At 42.0% G+C, this 21,047-nt stretch overlaps 1 protein-coding gene across 5 annotated transcripts in view; it reads right to left on the bottom strand.

The window, feature by feature from the left end:
- Positions 1-21,047, bottom strand: part of SLC4A7 (solute carrier family 4 member 7) — a 155,323-nt gene that overhangs the window by 87,693 nt on the left and 46,583 nt on the right. For 3 of the 5 annotated variants that reach the window (XM_050319132.1, XM_050319091.1, XM_050319124.1), the window contains exon 1: positions 811-925. The exons of the other annotated variants lie outside the window; for them this stretch is intronic. In XM_050319132.1, the coding sequence (XP_050175089.1) occupies positions 811-858 (48 nt within the window). In that variant the 5' untranslated portion in view covers positions 859-925. Of the gene's footprint in view, positions 1-810; positions 926-21,047 lie in introns of those variants that run through there. 5 annotated transcript variants of the gene reach the window in all.

Below are 21,047 nucleotides of genomic sequence, written 5' to 3'. Positions count from 1 at the left end.
ACTACACAAGCCTCCTCTTCAGGCACTGTAGACAAGTTGCTGTGTGACACCTTTTTGGAAAAGGCCCTGAAGGAGAACATCAGAATAAGAGCCCAAAGGCTCATTAACAAAATCCAGACCTTGAGTCATTCGAAGGGAGGGGAAATTACAACCGTGGAACCACATGTATTTTTCAGTAGCACAGGAAGTCAGGCAACACATGCCTGCTTTACTGAGCCACCAGCCCGGGAACGAAACGACCCGCGGTTTTACCCATCTGCCCACCCCCCCCCAACAACACTCCCACCACCCCTAGGTCTAGAAGCCCGTCCCCACCACACCGCCGCGCACCACGAGGGCGAGGGGAAGCTCCCCGCTTGCCATGTGTGCGCACTTCTCCCTCGCCCAGGAACTCGTCAGCGAGCGGGGCAGGCAGAAAGGCGAGGCCAGGGGCGGCCGCGCCGCCCACCGCCGCCGCCGGCGGCACAAGCCCCGCGGGGCTCTCACAAAGGAAGGCGCGGGGGGCGGAGGGGGGGCCGGGCGGACGCGGCGGCCGAGCGCTCGGAGCCCGCGGCCGAACAAAGGGCTCCGGCCCCGCGCCGGGGGGGCCGGGGGCGGGCACGGCCACGCGGCCGGCACGCGGGCACGCCGGTCGACAGCGGCCGGGACCCCCGCCTGCCCGGGGACCGGCGGCGCCGGGGGCCGGGGACCCACAGCGGGGTCCCCGCCGTGCCCCCCGACAGAGGGGGAGCGGGACGGCCCCCGCCCGCCGCTGCCCCGCGGCAGCCCCTTTGTGCGCCCCCCCCACACCGCACCGCACCCCCGCGTTACCGTGGTGAGCAACGGTCTCATCTGCTCGCCCGCCCGCTCCTCTTCCATCGCGGCCCCGCCGAGATCGCCCGGGAGCGAGAGAGAGCGAGAGCAGGGGGCGCGGAGCGACAGGCGAACGGCGAGCCGGAGCCGGACGCGGGGGCTGCGCTGCCTGGCGGAGGAGGAGAGGAGGAGGGGAGGGCGGGCGGCGCCGGTGCCCTCGGGACGGGGCGGCCGCGACTGCTCCGCCGCGCCGGGGGCTGAGCCCGGACCGCCTCGGCGGCGCGCCCGCTGCCCCCGCCCCGCGCCGCCGCCCGGGCCAATGGGAGGCAGCGCCGCGCCCGCCGCCCCGCCCGCCCGGCACGGCCCCCGGGGCTGCCGGGGCGGGAGCGGGGCGCGCGGTCCCACGCGGAGCCGCGTGGCGGGACCGGCTCCGCGCGCCCCGGACGCTTCCCGGCCGGGATCCCGACGGACGCGAGGGCTCAGCTCCCGGGATGGCGCGGCGGGAGGGCAGCGAGCTCCCAGCGCTGCCGGTGACTACGGCTGTTCGACGCTTGCCTCTCTTCTTTTTCTCTGTTTTATTTTTTTTTTACACCCTTCGCACTTGCTGGTAACTTCTGCCAAGCTTTTAAGCGCAAGCTGAAATGTTCCATGCCAGGTGCCTGCCTCAGGCTGATTTTTTTTTTTAAAGTTACCAAAATAATTCAGTCATTTCCAAAAATAATGTTATTTTGACCTTGCATAAATATTCCAACAATCCTTTATTCAAAAGGCCCGGAGGGGTGGCGGGGGAGAGTACCGTCAAGGTTGTGCTTTTGGCTGCCCCTGTAAAGCTTCGCTCTGGTGAAAGTTGTTAGAAACATCTGTTTGCACTTGTCTACTAGAGATAACTTCGCCTTGTCTGCCTCTGTGAAGATAACACCCTCCTCGGGCATATTTGGTTGTGAAACACCTTGTGCTGACAGGACTGAACATCTACACGCAGCAGGTGAACCATCCCTTCATGCCTCCTCTCCCTGGTGCTCATATCACCCTGGGGCTTCTTCTAACAACACCCACTGCAGTCTGGGGGGAATTGCATGCTGTGGCCCCTTTTTCCACTTGACACTCCACTGGCCTGAGGAGAAGGCAGCCTTTATTTGCCCAGGACTTCTGGACTGAGCTGTCAGTGAGGCTCTAATACTGTAAATGCCAGGAGTTGACAGGCACCAGGGGGCAGAGAGGCCGCACAGCTCCACACCATGTGCAACATAGCCAATTCCTTAGACCACTTTCAGGATGCTTTGGGCTTAGTGCTTATTTGTTACATACAGTGTCTGAACTCTGAATGGCTGGGAAACGTCAGGAAAAAATAGCAGTGACTCCACTCCAGGACCGGTCCCAGCCTGACTTATGAAAAGCAGCAAAGTCTGGAGTAGGCTGATGAGAGGCACAGAAGTTTCAGGATCAGACTCGGCTGACAGAAGATGCAGTGTAAAAGAGAAGGCAGCCACACTTATGCAGATACAGTATATCCAAAACACATCACGGCAAGGGGATCAGAATTGGATCTGTGTCTCAAACAAGCCCTCTCAAATGGATATAGGAGAGCTAATTGGTCTCTTATCAGCAGCTTTGGAAGCAGCAAATGATAGGAATGTGTGCACCAACAAACACCCTGCTGGACTAAGAGCACTATAAAAGGAGGCTCCACAGAGCCTGCAGACAAAAATGTAAACCTGGCTGTAGAGGCAAAGCAGGCCTCTCGCTCTGCCTGCCGGCAGGAGGCTCAGCACAGCCTCAGAGACCTGCTTGCTTTGGAGGCTGGCCACAGGAGAGTGAAAGGCTCAGAACCTTTGCCCGAGCATGGGCAGGAAGAGTGCGTTGGTGACCAATAGCCCCCTCTGTGCTTTTCAGGAAAGACACCAGCAGAGCCAGATCAGTCTGCAAAAGGGATTAGTTCACTGTTTCTCTGAACAGAAGCAAATGTTCTGGAAGGAACAACAGGTGCACACACTGTTGGATGGCATTGGGCACAAATGCAATCCTGGCCATAAGGCCAGAGCTCCCGACCCATACAACTTGGAAGAAACTTTCAAATGAAAGACATGGCATGGGCCTATACCAGGTCTCTATAACCCGTACTTTGAGGAACTTACCATTAGTGTAAGCTACACCTGCTAGTTGTACTGAGGAGGCGAAGTAAGGCAAGCTGTGTGGAACTGATTGAACAGGAGCAATCCTAACACACTCTTCAATCAAAGATTATGACCTGGATCAGGTCTCAGCTGAGTTTGAGTAGATAATAGGCAGAAATAAAGTGCTGCACCCAGTCACCACAAAAATAATAACCTTGATATAAAGGGCCTTGATACACCTGCAGTATAACTGTGGCCTATTCCATCCTTTCCTCTTCCAGGAACAGTATTGGCAGGTTTCAGCCCAGGTAAACCATTGAAAATGGTCTTTTACTAGACAGGATGGGTATAGTAGGGATGGTTTGTAACTTCAGGTCCCACATAATTGGTGCTAAGTATGTGTCTTTGGAGGCAGATTGCAGAGGTCCTTCACTGATACTGGGATAAACACAACCCATCTTCACAAGCAGAGAACTTTCCCATTCTCTGGGGACTCAGTCCAGAGAACAGTAATATCTAAAACAGGACTTCCCTTAATGTGTAGTGAACTACAGTATTTAGTGAGGTTTCTCATGGGACAGCAGATGGAGGGTTTCTAAAAATTCAGTCAGACTAAGGACAATGTTTAGTCCATCAAAGCAGAGCCTACTGACATGAATGCCGGCTGGGTTTTGGCATAAAAGGATGTTCCTTTTCCATTATCCTCTTGATCTTTGAAGAGGCATCTCTGACGAGATGCTCTAGCACTTTTTTCACTGGCATCAGAGAATACCCAATGGACAAATCAAGGTTCAGCAGGGCTGTATGGCCCAGCATTCATTCACCGTACTTCCTTTGCACACTATACTGAGAACAGTATCTCCAGGTGAGCGTGCAGTCATTTGCTGAGCTGAAAAACTTGTTTGCTCACTGCATTCCATCTGGTCACCCTATGTATAACTACAGCAGAAAAGGCCAACCTAGCTTTCCCATGCCATGCTGCCTGAGTGAAGAGAAAGTGATGCCACTGTTCACAGCAAGTTGACCAGAACTTCCAAACATTCAGAAACCTACCAAACCTTCTAGAATTCATTATGGAAACAGAAGCAGGCCAGCATTGTGCATATGAGCGTAAGCGCGACTGTCACTGACACATCAGGTGACATATGAAAGGAGATGGATAGGGCTCGTGTAGCACTGAAGAAGTGGATCATCAAGAAGTATCTTTAATGAGATAAGGTACCTGGTGCACCAAGAGTGGCCTGATGGTGCTTTTCCTCCACTCCTCTTCCTCCCTTTCCTCCCCTCGCCCCCTCCCTAAACACATTCTTGGACACAAATAGAAGAGGCAGAAATTGTTGGATAAGCCAGATCTCCGATTAGGAAACTGCCTGTCTCCTTAGGGCAGCGCCATCAGTGTCGGCCTTACACTTTATTCTCCTGCTGTTTAATTTCTTGCCAACTATCAGGCACTCACAGGGCTCAAAGGAAGGAAGTTAGAGGCTGATAAAGGCACCTTCCATCCAGCCTGACACCAGCATCCGATCCACTCCAGTCATCAGCTGCTCTGGCAAGTACGACCTCTGACAGGAAGGTCTACAGCTACCACAGACCTCACGAACAGGAAGAAAAGATGACGTTTGATGGGATAACTGCAACAGCCATTACCTCTACCAAAGCAGATTCTTTCTCAAGGTTTTTTATCTATTAATACGGACTGTTCATTATTAATGAAAACACAGACAACTTTAAAAGTGCAGAGTACCTGGTGCAGGTAATCACAAGAGGAGATTATTTTAGCAGCAGTAGTGCCCCTAAGAATGGTGAAGGAAGAAAATGCTAGGAGTCAGTATTCCGTAGTCCCTGTTAACCTTTTCTTCCCAGACAAAGCAGAAATCATTTCCATGGCTAGGACAGAGTCTCAGACTGAGAAGCTAATAATGCAAAAAGAAAAGGAGCTGAGGGGAAAAGAGGATAAAGGGCCTGGCCCTTCTTTCTTAGTAGAGCATCTGATGCTGGCAGAAGCAAACAGAAATTCAAGAAATTAAATCACTGTGTGAGGAGAGGAAAACCAGTTCCTATAGCTGCACTAGGACAAAGAACATTTAGAAAGAGGAACAAAAGTCATACAAAAGGAGTAAGGGCAAAAAGACACAAATACTACTGCAAACAATCATGGGTGCAGAAGGAAACAGGCAAGAGAAACACCTGGGTAGGCTGAGAAGACTGAGTCCATCCAAGATGTGGAGTAAGCCTGGGGAGAAAGATGCTGATTTCTTGGGGTAAGTATCAGAGCTTAAAACTGGAGTGAGAGGAAGAAGGGGTGAGGAAAGAAACACACAAACTACAGCGCTGCAAAAGGAGAAACAGGCATTCCGGCCTAATGCTCTGAAAGACAAAGGGCCTAAGGAAGGAAGACTTCACTTGTAGGAGGCAGATTATAGCAGAAAAACTGAAGAGTCTGAGGACCCCTGCCAATGCACTTTCTACATCACAATTTTAAAAACGAAACCTTCTCAATATGTGGTCAACTAAATGGTGCATTCGTTACATTCTGGGTACTGGGTTGCCAGGTTCAGACTGAAAAAAAGCCAGACATTTGCAAATAAAGCCAGAAAATGTTGCATTTTGAGGGTGACTGTCATGCAATACTTAACATGTAAAAAAATTACCAGCTGAGGTGTCTAAAATTGGATACTGATGATCAGTTGAAACTCTTGACATTGTTCGGCTAGCCACCTGCAAGAGAGTAAATTCCCCTTCCCATATTTGTGAAAGCTGTCATGAAAGTCAGTGCTTATAAAACAAAGACATATAAAGCTGAATACTTTAAAAAGCACTAAACAATAATATCACTCCAGAGCAGTAAATAATAAATACATCCTAGCCTGCACAACTAAAATAAAATACTAAAACACTGAGAAGTTGTTCATTAAGTAAATGCTGTCATATTTTCTATGCTGAATACAGCATGAATGGTCTTGTAAAAAAAAACAAAACACAACAAAACAAAACACCTAAAGCAAACAAAGAAAAAACCCCAAACCTGAAGCAACTGTGTAAATGAAGACCATCTCATCAGACACATGAACAACAGGGTCAAATCTAAACTAATAGCAACCTACATTCTGGCAGATCCTTAACTAAGATATACAAATGTTGAGTGCTCATCTCTGTACAGTTTGTGGGTGTAATATTAAATACAAAATTGTGACTAAATATTTATTGTATATTAATATGGTCAAGGATCAAAGTTATTCTTGTTTCTTTCCAGAAGTTTTATTGTACTATGTGGTTTTTAAATGGTTATGAAGAAATAATCACACGCATGATGCGTCTTTCATAATCTAAAACTAAGAAAAAAGCAGAGTAGAGGACAAGTGCATCATGTTTGAGGTATACCAAAATTACCAAATTCCAAAGTTGAGGAGTAATCAGTCTCCTATAACTATCTCTTTTGTGATTGCCCTCAAAAGACATTTCAGTATAAACAAAACAGTGATGTCACCATCATTACAGTCACTAGCTTAAATGAGTACAGGTTCAGATGAGTAAAGTAGATTTGAAAGGTATATAGCAAGTCAAGACAGGTTATTTAATGAACAAAATCACTTCCACTTCATTTTCTCTCCTCAATTCTCATGTCTTTTAAAAGATCAATTGTAGTTTTTTTCTTTTTTTCTTCCACATAAAAGAGAAAGAATATACATTTTAAAACAGATATGTGTTTGAGCTGTTACACAGATCAAAACCGGGTTTTAGTCTAGGGAAATTTGTTTTACCTTGTCTTTAAAGAAAAAAAAAAAAAGAAATGAAAAATCTGTTGCTTAATAACTTTCTGGTATGTCACAACAGTAAAATCAGTACAAACCTCTGACAGAAGGAAAATACTTACTAACTTCAGCATACAGAACCTGGCCATTTTAGAAGGCAGGTCAGATAGTATGAAACATCTCTAACAAACTACCAAATGTCTTGACAGCGTATCTATTGTTATTTATCCCTCCTTAGTACCATCTTTAATCGTATATGGTACCCACCTTGTCCAACTACCGTAACAAAAATAACAACTTTGGCCATCAACAGTAGCAGTAGCAGACTTCAAAGAAATTTTCAGTTACATTTCTACATATGTCATAGTATATGCAGCTGATTTTTAACACCAGTTTATATTTCTTCCCCCATCCAGCTTGTGTGCAATATCTAAAATGTAAGAAATTGCAGCCCCTTGTACAAAAAAACAGCGAAATCCATCCTCAGACTTAACCATATGTTTAGTGCTCACTGGATCACAGAGTCAACTTAGCATGACCATGGCCAGCTTACGAGAAGAAACCTTCCTGACATTCCACTTTCACATGGTTTAGCACTATGGTAGCCACAATATTTATTTTTATCCCCAGGACAAAGAAAGGAACAGTTGTTTAACATAAAAGACAACATTGGGTCAATTTAGGCTGAAAAAACTTCCTAGACATCAGAAGAATGAAGGTCTAGGGAACCCTTTTCAGACTGATCTAGGGAACCCTCAGAAAGCAAGAAACTACTTAGTTCAACACAGACCTTGATGTAGTAATTAAGGACTTCAGCATGTAAGTGCCTGCAGTAGGAGAAGACTCTTCCAAGAAAAGATTTCAAGAAGTTCTTTTCAGTCCTGTGGTCTCACACATTTCACAGCTGCACTTGTTCCTTGTTTTCTGTACAGGCTCTCAGTGTAATATTTTAACCTCACCCATGCAGGCCTTCACATCACCAAAACAATCAGTACCCTTTATTATAGCCCTACTTAGCCTAAAGTCACAAGTTTAACCTTTAACCTGTTCCTCAGCCAAGGAAGAATATTAAAGGTTAGTCAACTTTTGTAAAAATTTTTCACATGCACAGCAAAAAAAGGAAGACAGCAAATAAACACCAAAGATATTAATATATCCTGGATTACAGGTAGCTGAGGTAAATTGTGCAATATGGAACACCAAATCTTTTCCCATAAGGCTCTCCAGATGAGTTTATTCTTCCCACACAATTTCTCTTCCATCACCCCAGGGAGTTTAATCATACCTGGTGTGATGAAAAGCCAAGTTCTAAATGAGTTTGGACACCCTCTGGACTTGGTTCCAAAACGCCCAATTAACTACATACCAACTACCTACATATAAAATGCCTTCAGAGTTGGCATTTCTGTTTCACAATGTCGTACCACAAGGTCTTCACCCAGAATCTGGTGACTATAAATTTACAGACAGTTTTAACATCATCTGCATTAATATAATTTTCCTTTCAGTAAGCAGTTGAGATTTTAAAAAAAAAAAAAGGACACTGATGAATCACTGCCTTTTAAATGAACTATCTTTACTACATACAAAGTTTTCAGTTCACTGTTGTGATCTTTGTTTTCTGAGCAAGAACACAGAAAAAAAGCATGTCTAACTCCAGATAATTTTCTATCGTATTTAAGAAGTTTCAGCTCGTGAGAAGTAAAGTACTTAGAGACAGAAAACAGCAACATAATGAAGTTATAGCTCTTTAATACTTAAATGAACCATCATAATAAATCAAAATATAATATTATCTAGTTACAGATTGCAACTGTTTTATTAAATATTATCAAATTTATTAAACATTGCCTTTTCCATCTCTTATGTTCAAATATAACCTATTTTCTCCACAAGAATTAGGAAACCTTTACTTTCAAAGGGGAATTAAGCAAGAAGATACCAATAAGACAGGAAGGCAATTCTCTCACTCCTGGTCTCCTCAGAGAGAACAGATTTGAATGTTGTTTCTGACAGAGCATGGAAATTATAGTGAAAAATGATGCAAATGAGGTTACACGTTCCACTAGGCACAGCTTTGTGATATTTTGGGGGAGAAAATGGGTGGCCTATTTTGCTTCCCCACTCACTCAAAGAGAAACACTGCACATCCTCACTATCTCTGGGTTTCTGGCACTGATAGAGGAGCACGGATATTAGGAACATTTATTTACAAGTCAAATACATGTCCCACATTTTAATATGCTGTAATTAACTTTAAGACGACAGTGCTGCTAATGAGCTGCATGTATTGCCTAATGCAAATCAGATTAGGAATTACTGAGATTAAAACCTCCTCGTGTGGGGACTGTTGTCAAAGTCCCTTGTGTAAATGCGACTTCTAGAAAGTTCAGGTCTCCTATCTGAGACTTCTAAAGAGCAAATACTATAACAATGTACTACATTTAAGATTCCCAACTGAAAGGAGAAAGAATAAATAGCAAATAGATGCACTGTTGAGGAGAGAAAGTGATTACAGCATAAATCCAGAGATTACTGTCCCCCTAAATATTCTTCTTAGCAAAAAAAGATTCCTCATAAATCACCAATAAGTAACACCAAACAAAGTAATACCTTCCAGGTCCGCAAAAGAGCCTAGAAAAAAAACACATCACAGATGAAAATTTCCCTAAGCCAGTATCGAAGTGCACTCTCATTCCTGTCGTTCAGGACTCTTCCACCATGTGCTTTCAATTCTGATGACTTACTCTATTTCTAGTCTGGAGATTGCTATGGCACAAATCACACCCATTAGGCAATTCTGGGCAAAGAAGCTGTGTCAGAACAAGAAGAAAGCAGCCAGAAATGAGAATGGCCAGCTAAGGAAAGCAAGGTACAGCATGGTCTGTCTCAATTCCTAAATTGCCCGTACTCCAGTCTAGAGGATTTACTGAGTGAGCTGGCAGTGCGTTAAGAAGTGATGGCCCAAGGCCATCACAGTGAAAATGGAAACTGCTACCTGCACTTTCTGTGCTATACGACTTAAGTTCTTAGAATATTTATGAAAGTACCAAATTGTAAATAAATGCTATCCAGGACAATTGTTCTGTCAACAAATGGAACACATGTTTCTGCAGCACTCTGGTAACTGAGTAGGAGTCAGATTACATCCCATGAGCCAGCTGGGAAGCTAAGTTTTCCCTTGTGATTGCAAACCACCAAGTTGTTTTTGGCAAGATACAAACAGCTGTGTCCCTGACAGACATCTAGGCAAGGAATTTCCAATTATGGAGAAGCTGCATTTAAGAGTTTCAGATCTGAAATATGGACTTCACCTTAATTCCATAGCTATTGCAAAACAATTTGCCTGTGAAGTTACAATCCAGTCTGGGGGAAAAAAATCATAAGTTCAGGAGAAGTTTGCTAATGCACTTGCATTTTTCTAGCAAAGGATTAAAATGCCTATAAACAGGGCACATGGATTTCCAGTTTTAGTAAAATGCAATTATTTTATCTTAAAATCAGCTTTTTTTGATTGATTAATTGATATCAGTGAGGGATGAGCTGGAATCTATTGATATCAACTTTTAGATGATATAGAAAAGATATGGAGCTTTTTGGATTTTCTTCCTTTGAATTTGCAACATTAACATTTTATCCTGTCTCCCTTTCTTCAAAAATCATCTGGCTACACTGACACGTTCAGCTTCCACTCAGGTGCCTTCAGAAATCCTTTGTCCTGTGAGTTCAATTTCTTGTGTATTTCATATTGCAAGATGTTGTTCTGTACAGGTTTTCAAGTGCATGGGATAGACACTACTCTTTTTGTGCTGCTAAAGTGCACTTAATACTCTTCACAATACTAGTTCTTTATCTGTTCTGTTCCAAAAGTGCAATATAGTTAGACAGTCTCAAATTTCTGTATAATAGAAAAATCAGATTTCTTGAAAGACAAAACTTTTCTCTTTGTGATCACACAGCTCACCTACCATAGCAGAAAATTTCATATGCAACATTTGCTAAGGAATTCATCCAAAGGATTTTAGTAAAATCAGATATTAGATCATTTATGAAATACATTAAAGAAGCAACAATATCTAGATAAATTAAGTTTAAATAAATAATAATAAAGAAAGAGAAAATATGTGGAAACAGAATATGGAAGCGGATTATTTGTTAAAGATATTTACAAGACACACATACAAAAAAAAACCATCTTTCAAACTACCTAGGCTACCTAGCCTGAAATGTTTCACAGTTGTAGCCAGATGTCTGCACTAGTGAGTAGAGTGCCACATGTGCCCAGTGGGTTACAGTGGTTACTCCAAAATTTAAGTAAGACTAGGTTCTTAGTGAACATGCAACAATTTAAATTTCAAACAGTGAAACCTGGAAAAAAATTAAAAAACAAGCAAAAATCTTGAACCGAACTCATGACTCCCATTTCAAGTCAGCTCCTAGTTACAAAAGTATTGCTTACTTTGGTGACTGTTGCATCTGCTAAAGTATTCCTAGTCTAAAGTACAAAACAAAGCAAGGAGCCCTGTGCTGCTCCCTCAGGCGTGGTATCGTAGAATCATAGAATAGTTTGGTTTGGAAGGGACATTTAAAGGTCATCTAGTCCAACCCGTTGCAATGGGCAGGGAGATCTACTGGATCAGGTAGCTCAGAACCCTATCCAATTTTATGATTCTGTGATTCTCCAAAGTGATAAGAGTATTTTTTCCATGGCAGTAATATTAACTAAAAGTAGTGGCTCTGAGTCACATCAACAGATTCATTAGTACTTTGCGAAGAGCTGCACAGAATTTCTATTCACCTCCTCTAATTTTGATACAGATTTTCAGATTTTTTTCTTCTTTATAAAAACACCATAATGTTCACTATCCTGGTTTAAGCATTTTATCAATGGTTGTGAGGACTTTTTGAAACAAATGTTATCACCATCTCCAGGACAACAAAAGTTCCTACAGCACCAAAGGAAAAATGCTACCACAAGTACAAAATAGTTTAGGACAAATGCAGTATTGCCTAAAACATCCTAGACTAACCTAATTTTTAGGATATCGACTTTGATGATTTGTACCAGTGATCTAAATGCGTGTTTTCACTTAGAATTACCATATACCTACTTTAAAGATCCCCTTTGCAGCACTTAACTCTCCTGCAGCCTGTTTATCTGTTTTATTTGAGCTTAGAAATTACTTTTGTTCTTCCATATTTATAGTTCTAATATTCCAACACTATTTGATTATAAAGACTCACACTAACTATGTCTAACAGAAATACATCTTGGCCTGGATGTATAGAAGGGGTAGAAAAAGCCAAATACAGTCTCTGCTGTTTCATTCTTCCCTGAACAAGATACAATCTGAGCAAAAGTCTTCCTTTACTAAAGATTTACAACTTGTGTAAATCATTTTGGCTACCCTGGTTTGACTGCATCTGTGTCAAGCAGTTCATGTACAACCTAAAAAATAGCAGTTTATCATCTCAAAGGTGTGCAGGGAGAGACAGAGGAAAAGAAGCCGACCAGACATGAGGCCATTCTGAACTGAGAACCAAGCTGGCAGGTTAGCATGGAACTCTGCTGGGGCTAAGCACTCTGGTGAGAAATAGTCCATATAGATGTACCCTCAGATAGTTCCTGACATTTTATGACTCTCCTTTGCCTTTTAAGGGAGCTGCCATTTGTAGCCAAGAAATGGTTCTTATTTTATTCCTTCACAATTTCTGGATCTAAACCAGTACTAGAAGTCTGTTCAAGAAACCCACATGAGACTTTCCAGTTTAAAACTGCCACCATCCTGCTGAACTTTGACAGGCACTGTCAATGGTCTGGCCTTCCACCTTGTCTCCCCATTAATATTGGTCTTAAGCTTTCATTTATATCATTCTGTCAAAGTGAAAACATACAGAGACAACACTTTTTATCTTCAGCTGTGTCGTGTGGTTTGGAGTGATTTTGACAATTTCATTTATAATCAGACCTGCTTAAACTGTGAGTAAAACATTAATTTACACCAGGAGATACAGAAATGTTTACACATTCAGTTCTGACTTAGTACAATTGCAACGTACCTTTTGATCCCTAATTGCAAGGTGCAATAAGAACATCCAGTCTTGCAATCATTATACATACATTTTTCTCTATTTAATATAAATTTGTTATGATAGCTGCAGAGAAACACATTACAGAAATTTAGTACACCAAAATTGTCTATAAAAACAAAGTTTCTAGGATTTTATTTCTCAAAGAAAACATACATAATAATGACAATGTTAGGGCTCCAAGTTTGGCCTCTGTTCTCAGATCATCCAAGATATTTAAGTGTTGTATTGCATTTCAGTAAGAAATTTGCTCTCCACCTTCTTCTCCATTACAATTTCATTTGAAAGAAAAACAGAACACTACCGAAAATAGTTGTTTATTCAACATTAATATCAGTCCAGCAAAGCTTTGCACAAATCCTCCAGTACAGAATATGGCTTTCTTTGCTTAAGCTCCTAAATTACATTATATAGAAATCTATTGGAATTTATATCACCCACCCAAAATCCTGTATAAACCCTAGGCTCTGCAAAATGTAATACAAACCAAAGACAGAAGATTGTAGAGGGAAATAAAATGCAAACATAAGTTTCAGAATTTGCCAAGAAAACTGCAGATAAAAATAAAGCTTGGAGGTTAACTCTAATACTTGGCTGAAGGAAAGCTTATTTTGCTGAGGACTAGAGTTTAGAATAATTCCCCAAAGAACTCCGGCACTAGTAGGAACGGACTGCAAGGACTTATGTTATTTAGAAAACAATTCCTTCTACAGCCAGAATGATTAGCTTTCAAGGGCACATCTGGCTTTCCCTCTTCTTAGTTTTTAGTTAAAATAAAATTCGTTTGCCACTAGTCTTTTTTGGAGAAGACCCAGAGTGGATAAAAATGGTTACATTAAAATAGGACAGCTTTGCCACAGAGATGATAAATTCCATTACATCTCAGAGCAGGAGAAACAGTAATCAGACATTTCTAGCTACTATACGCTCTCTCGGGCTACAGAGGGGAAGGATTTTCCCCTGTGAGAAGCTACACCCAAAATACCACCTCTGGAGGTGCCTAGGCCAGAGACAAGTTACAATTCTAGTCCGTATTGCTATTACCAAATTTCAAGTTTTGCACAGTGTTACGTACAAGGCAGTATATCCCACCATTTACTTCTATCACTGAAACACTCTGTTCAAATCTAGTCCCTGAGAGCGAGCTTATATTAGCTGTTTGCATGGAGGTAAGGAAAAAACAACTCACAACTTATGAGACTCCTTCCCTTGCACCTATTATTTCTGACTCACTGTCAGAAGGCTGGTGTGTGATCCCACTGGTGTGTGGTTTAATCTGAACCTGGGCTGGTGCTATCTTGCTCTCCTCTGCATGCTACCATTTACCTCTCTTGTGCTAGCACTGCTGCTTCTGCAGTTGTTCAGTGTGGTGAGACAGCTGAAAGACATTCCTAAAAAGAGAGATTAATTTTTGTCTGGCTCTGCCCTTAAAGGAAGAGAGGACCATGGTAGCCCCCAGCAGTTCAGCCACAGTTGCTGCCATACTGCACCTTTGCTCTCATCTCCAGTTTGCCCATCATATCAGGCTCTTCCACCTCCTCCATCAGATTTTCTAACCAGAGCCTTGTGCTTTCCTCTTGCAGCTTCTCACATTTAGCTGAAGGTCTTCATAAGCAACCCCTAAGCTATCTCATTCTTCCCCTTCCAGTCCCCCTGCACTTAACATGGGTTAAATTGCTGACATGCAGTGACAACTTGCAATAAACACAGATCGAAAATATCCCTCTTGTTTACTTACCCTGCCTATTTGAAAGACTTGTTTATGTGATAATCTTTGAAGTACTCGATACGTCTCTGCTGTATACTATACAAATAGAGAACAAAAATTTCAGCTGGACAAGTGAGGCAATAAAAGTTCCATATCCTAGATCCAATAGAGCAGTCAATCTGTGTGTACCCATCACATTGACTAAACACCACAGACAGCAGCACCTCCACTGTTTTCAGATGCATGTTCTAACCTTGAGCTCACTTTCAGTGCAGTTGTAGCAAAGTTACTTGTCATACTGCTGACACAGGATGCCTTACTGCCTCCCATGCTATTTCAAGTGTAGAATGGATACCAAGCTTGTGGGATGAAAAGGAGGTGACTCAGCAGTACCAACATGTTCTTTTCAGGCAATAAGGCAGGAACAAATCAGAGGCCGCTTCTTCTACCCTTCCTACAGTCCTCAAGCAAGATGCATACTATAAATCTGTGGCACCTCAAATTACCTTTATAAACAGGCCCAAACATGATTCCTGTTAACAAAGTCTAGACTGTGTTACTAAAATAAGACAGTAGAAACTTAAGTACTCTTTGGACATACTTTGACAGTAGATTGCCAGCACAGGTGCTATGTGACTGGTCCTGATAAGAACAATCCTCCAGCAACTATCCCACAGTGTCTTTGTTCTTCAGGTACTATCAACTTCAGTTTCTTGCTAGAACTAGGAAGAACTAGGAACCAGAACAACCTAGGAACACAGATGCCATCACTCTTTTTTACCTTGCCATGCAAAATCTCTGCCTGAGAAGTGATTCTTGGATCCCTCATGCCTGTAGGTTTGTACCCCCTCTTAGATCTTGCTTCAGGACACATCTAATGATTGCTGAAGCATGGAAAGCAAAAGTGGACTCTAATGAGAAACACCAGGCAGAGGTACAACAGCAGCCTGACTGAGAAATGAGGAAAACATACAACCCAGGTTGCTCTCCCTCAGAATAGAAAGGTTCTTGACAAACCCGGCAATGATGTCACTCCAGTGTTGTCACTTGTCACTAGTGCTCCATAAGACCCAGAAGGGGAACTGTTGGCAGTTCCCACTGAGAATGGATTTGAGGGATTGTTCCCGATGGCAAATATACATGGAGGAGGACGATATGGACTTCATGTACAACAGGAATAACTCTGCCCTAAAGCAGGTTAAACCTAGACTTTGAAAGACACACCGTAAGAGCAAGGGAAGACAGTTCAAATTACCCTGTGGCACATACTTTTCTCACTAAGGAAGTCTGTAATCTACATCCCCCCTCCTTTTCAAGGTGAGTTGCATACAGGTAGCTAGAGAATAAATAATTTGACTTTTTAAGACCAACTTATTCCAGTTATACGTCTCAGTGAAGCAGACTGCAGGAAAGGACTGAGAAGTTACACTGAAAAGCACACCAGGAGGCTAGGAGAGCTTGAAAGTGATCCTGACTCAGAAAAGTAGCACGTGACAGCCCATTAGCCCCTCTGTCCCATGGAGCTACGTGCATCCCCACTGCACCAGCGTGAGCAGTTTAAACTGACACCTTTCACCTCTCAACTGTGGCAAGCAGAGACCACTCATGTGGCCAGGTCCCCCAGTGCAGCTGACTTGCAAACTCAGCTTTGCAAGTGCCCACATCCGAATATGTTTCTCAGTCAATGAATTCTGACAAGATATACACTGGACATAATTCACATGTCTTGTGGAATACAAGGTGAAATTTTCCAGACCACATACCTTGCCTTTCCATCTGTCTGTACTGTACCTAAACCAAACTGGTTGATAGAGGGGAAGCCAATATCTGGGAAGTTTCTGCTGGGTTGTTTTTTTTTTTTTTTAATATATTTATTTTAAGACAAATTAATATTTAATTATTGATGAGTTTTGAAAATTATTAAATCTCTTCAGATTTGTTACTATTTGACTCTTTAAATCACAATACCATCAAATAAAGGAAAATGTGACATGTTAAATTAGCATCTAGCCACCATATTTACAGGGACTTTGCACAAACATCAGCATATTAAAATCCTTTTTGACGTAGTTAAAGCTATCTTTTTGAGCCTTACCCAGTTTTACAGCCCTGAACGTGTTCTTGCAGCTACAAAGGCCGTTTAAGTATTACCTATAGATATCTTGACATTTTGACCCTTATACTTATTGCTACATTTCCCCATGTATGTGCAAAATATAGTAAGATAATGTACAGTGGGAATATAAAATTTAGGCCTATTGAAAGCCTGTCAAGCTACCAAACTCAACATCCTGTGCTTGTTTAGGTAGTAATGAAATCCATCCTTGCTCCTATCCAATGCTAGTGGTCTATCAGCCAAGGAAGGCTGTGAGGACAAAGCCTTTTCAGTCATTACCTACACTGTAATGGTATCAGTTTAAGCATATTGTTTTGAGGAAGAGGTGTCTTGCTTGCAGCTTTTTTAAAAGATTGGCACTCCTAAAGCAGAGCTTCTGCGCTCCTTCAATGCTAAGGAAAAATAGCCTAGAAAGCCATCCCACATCAGTGTAAGTGCTCCCTCTTCTTCGTGCTCATAGGTAAAGTCTCATACAGCCAAGGAAGACAGGACTGGGTTCTGTTGCCCACCAAAAAAAACATTATTTCAGAAAGTCCTCTTTTTTTTCCGCGACAAAATCTAGAACGATCACCTTCAACTGAAGGGCATACTTTCCACTTGGGTGATGTTCCTTCTCCCTTAGGTAGTCATAGGAAAAGCAATTACTCAATAATGAAGAACTTTACAGGACTTCAAAGTGTGATTACAAATCAATTTTTCTTGCATCAGAGAAACATGTCTTCCAAGTGTTACGTTCTGCTGCTACACCTGATCGTTCCTGATGGGCAGACCTGGATTACTTCCCAGCAAATGTACTCCTTTCACACACAGTCCCAAAAGCACTAGTCCATCTTCTTAACTGTCCTTCTGACAAAGGCAGCCCTAAAAGAGGCAACTGCACCATCTCCATCTTAATGGAAAGGTGGCAAGGCAACAAAGTAGAGAAGCAATGACAGATTGTTTTTAAATGCTAATAAATTTATGGAATAAAAAATTAGAATTACAGTCAAAACATGGAAACTTGACCTTGTATATATAGCATATGTAGGACATGGAGCCCAGCACAGGTCCCATAAAACAGTACTTTGGGCACTGGCAGGACGCTCTTCACAGTGCCTTTTGTGTTTGTAATGACATATTACAAAGACTCTGAGCACAAACATAACAGCCTAGCAGCCAAAGGCCATTATCTGCTCTAGCTTTTAGTGTCAGACCTGGCTTTAGTCACATTGGCCAAGACTGGTGACGGGCATAAAGAAATTGAACAGTTGGACTGAGTTCATCTATTTGGAATTAGCTTAACCACTATAGCCTCTCTCTTTACCTCTGCTAGCAGAGATTGATTTGCATTCACTGTTCTATGTTGTACCAAAGGACATGGCTTCACGTTGGCAGCCTGAGTCTGTCACACAAACCACCGCTGCTAGGTTGAAACCAGCCTTTTGTATATTGACTGCTGTGCCTATAATGTTTGCTTCTTATGTTATCTTATTGGAACAGCTTCGCAGAAATAGAAGTCATTTAAATAACTCCTTATCAAAGCTTCAAGCTGGGTTTTATCTTTCTGCTGTTCTTGCAAAGAATATTGTTGGTGAAAAATTAATCTGACCAAACATGGACTTCTTTCTGTTTGTTCCTATGCCCACAAAAAGCATTGATACTTAATTTCTTTTCCTGTAAGTAGTCAGTCAACTGTTTTCCAGTTTAGCCAGTAGATATGTTTGTACCTGGATATACCTTCTCCTATCTCATGAATTAAATGTCAGTACCGTTGTTTTTAATAAAATGTATGATTTATACAGCATCTTCACATGGTAAATGCTATACATGTTGGATATGCTAAGTATCTATTTTGGGTCTCATATGTGTGAATGACTACACATATGAGTCTTTATAAGCTTAACACCCTTGAAGAACCAGTATTGGACACACATTACTCTCTTTTAATGGAGGAGAAGGAAAGGTGAATAGCAGTCTTGGACTAAGAGCAATAGTATTTTTTCCTAGAAATGTATATTTGGCAATGTGGTGATGCTCTTTTCAGCTGAAGGTGACTGAAGGCTCACAATAATAAATTCATAAAATCAATTAATCAAAGAAAGGGAAAGAGGACACAAGGGAGAAAAAGAGACTGATGGCTTTCCGTAAAATGTTTTTGATTCTAGCTTTGATTTCCTTTAGCTTCGTGGTTAGCTGTTGCCTAAGGAAAACTCTCTGATCGAACACATGACATCTGATGGCAGATAGAGTACATCTAATGCTTTGCGTGGAGTACTGTTAGTTTACCAAAACATTGCATCAAACCCCTAACTAGTTCAAAGGGTGTATGCGCAAGTTATTCCCTAGAGATAGGACAATCCAAATAAAACATTGTTTCTGCTCCCTGGACCAGAAAGAGAAAAGGCTAGTTTTGCAGTAACGAGGCCTCTTAACATCAGGCCTATTTTGGCTGACAGAAATGACTTGAAAGATTGTCAGCTTTAGAGGGCTGTAAAAAGATTGCAAGAATATCACCCAGATAGCAACAAAGAATTATTTTTTTTTTAGCTGCAAGCGAATTTCCTACATCTCTTAAGTTTTCTGAATTCCATTAAGAGGAAATTAGATTTTTTTTCTCACTGTTGCTGTAGAAAATTCCATTCATGAGAATTAGATTGACAGTCTCTGTATCTCACACTATCCAAAAAGAATGTCCCATACACATACTAGCTCATTTACTGTTACGAATTGTAACTGCTTACAGCAGCACAAGAAGCTCTGGGGACCATTTCATGTAAATTCTGCAATTGCTTAATTCCATGCAGCTCAAATGACTTCAGTGCTGATATTTCAGATTTATATAAGCACAAATAAGCAAAATTAGAACTCGGAATCACACTTAGCAAAAATTTCTCACAGTTAGTCCTACTTGCAGAAAGAATTATTTAGTCTTTCCTTTTAAACATATTTGATAAGCCCTAAAAAAACCCATCCTCTCTACAAAACACAGACACAGGCACTGTTGCATTGTTTTTACATCCCACTCAAAGCACCTTTAATAAAGAAAAAAAGGTGCAATTCTGTATTAAAATCCTGGTACAGAGTGTCATTGTTGGCATAAACAGAACTGTCTCAGTTTGGCACAACTTAAGCTGTATCTCTCTGCAGACAGCTGCATTCAGAGCAGATGCTGCAGAGTTGTCATGCTTTCACCATGTCATGTATTTATGATCCCACAGGAAAATAAAACCTAAAAAAAAAAAAAAAAAAAAAAGGCTGTCCAGTGATACTTTTCAAATATGCGAGAGCAGGTAAAAACATGCTCAGTTTAGAGCTGCGCCAAGAACACCTCATTGAAATACAGGCAGCAAACACATTCACTCGTATTCCTGCCCTCTCACAAAATTTTCCAGCCCACCAGCATGCCTATCAGCCGCCAGAGCAGCTCAGAAAACTACTTAACAGTACTTGTCAGTAGTATTTTACCCCTGTGTATTTTCAGGTGCGTAATTCCTAACCTAAACAATGTGGGCAACTGTGTATCTTTGAGGATCCAAACCTAAACTTCACTGAATATCAAGTAATCCAACACAAATCATTAAACGTATTTGAAAAAAAAAACCTACCCTGTCAAGAACACATTCCTACCAAATCCCAATACCAGATTCGGGTCATTCGCTTTGCCTTCTACAATCCACATCCTACAGCTCCCTGTAGCAAGTAACTAAATCACACTTCAAAAAGCTGGCACTTCTGAACACAGGTGGTAATTTGTAACTGAAGTAGCTCCTTGCTGGACAGCAGGTAAGCTGTTGGAAAAGGTCTGGGGCTTCACTAAGTGAATACAACTCGCTGGATGTGGAGTTGAAACAGCGGCAGCATTTCCCCACTACCTGTTACGGCACACGGCATGAAGCTGCAGTTACTCACTTGGATAGTGCCACGGCCAATTCTTAGGTCCGTTTCTCTTCAGGTGCCCCAGGAGACAATGGTACATGGAAGGACCAGTAAATGGCCTTCTTGCACTGAAGGCCACTACTGTTCATGCAGACATCTGTGAATTCTGAGGAGGAAATATTTTGCCCGTTATGATCTTGCAACTTACAAAAGTGTTAACAGGCACAGAACAGGCTGCCCAGGGAAGCGGTTGAGTCACCATCCCTGGAACTATTTAAAGGATGTGTAGAAATGGTGCTAAGGGATACGATGGACTTAGTAGATGATCATAAGGGTCTTTTACAACCTAAATGATTCTAAGATTCTATCTCATGGCTGCTTCTAAGGAACTTGCAGGGTAGAAGAGGTGAGAAGAATTACTAGACTTACTGTGGCTTGTCAAGGGCAGAATCCTGCATACTGAGCACTGTGTATCAGCTGCTATTCATTTAATTTTAAACCTTTATTCCTTCAGGGTTCAATCTGAAAGCTTCATGGATTAGTCTAACATACAAGATATAGCACAGGAAGAATACAGAGAATCTTTCTCTGCAAAGGCAGTAATGCTGATTTCAAAAAAT

Source organism: Myiozetetes cayanensis, unplaced genomic scaffold (assembly GCF_022539395.1).
Source record: "Myiozetetes cayanensis isolate MyiCay16 unplaced genomic scaffold, myiCay2020 scf1, whole genome shotgun sequence".
Taxonomy (NCBI): Eukaryota; Metazoa; Chordata; class Aves; order Passeriformes; family Tyrannidae; genus Myiozetetes; species Myiozetetes cayanensis.
The sequence above is the reverse complement of the archived record's forward strand: the minus strand, read 5'-3'. Positions and strand labels throughout refer to the sequence as shown.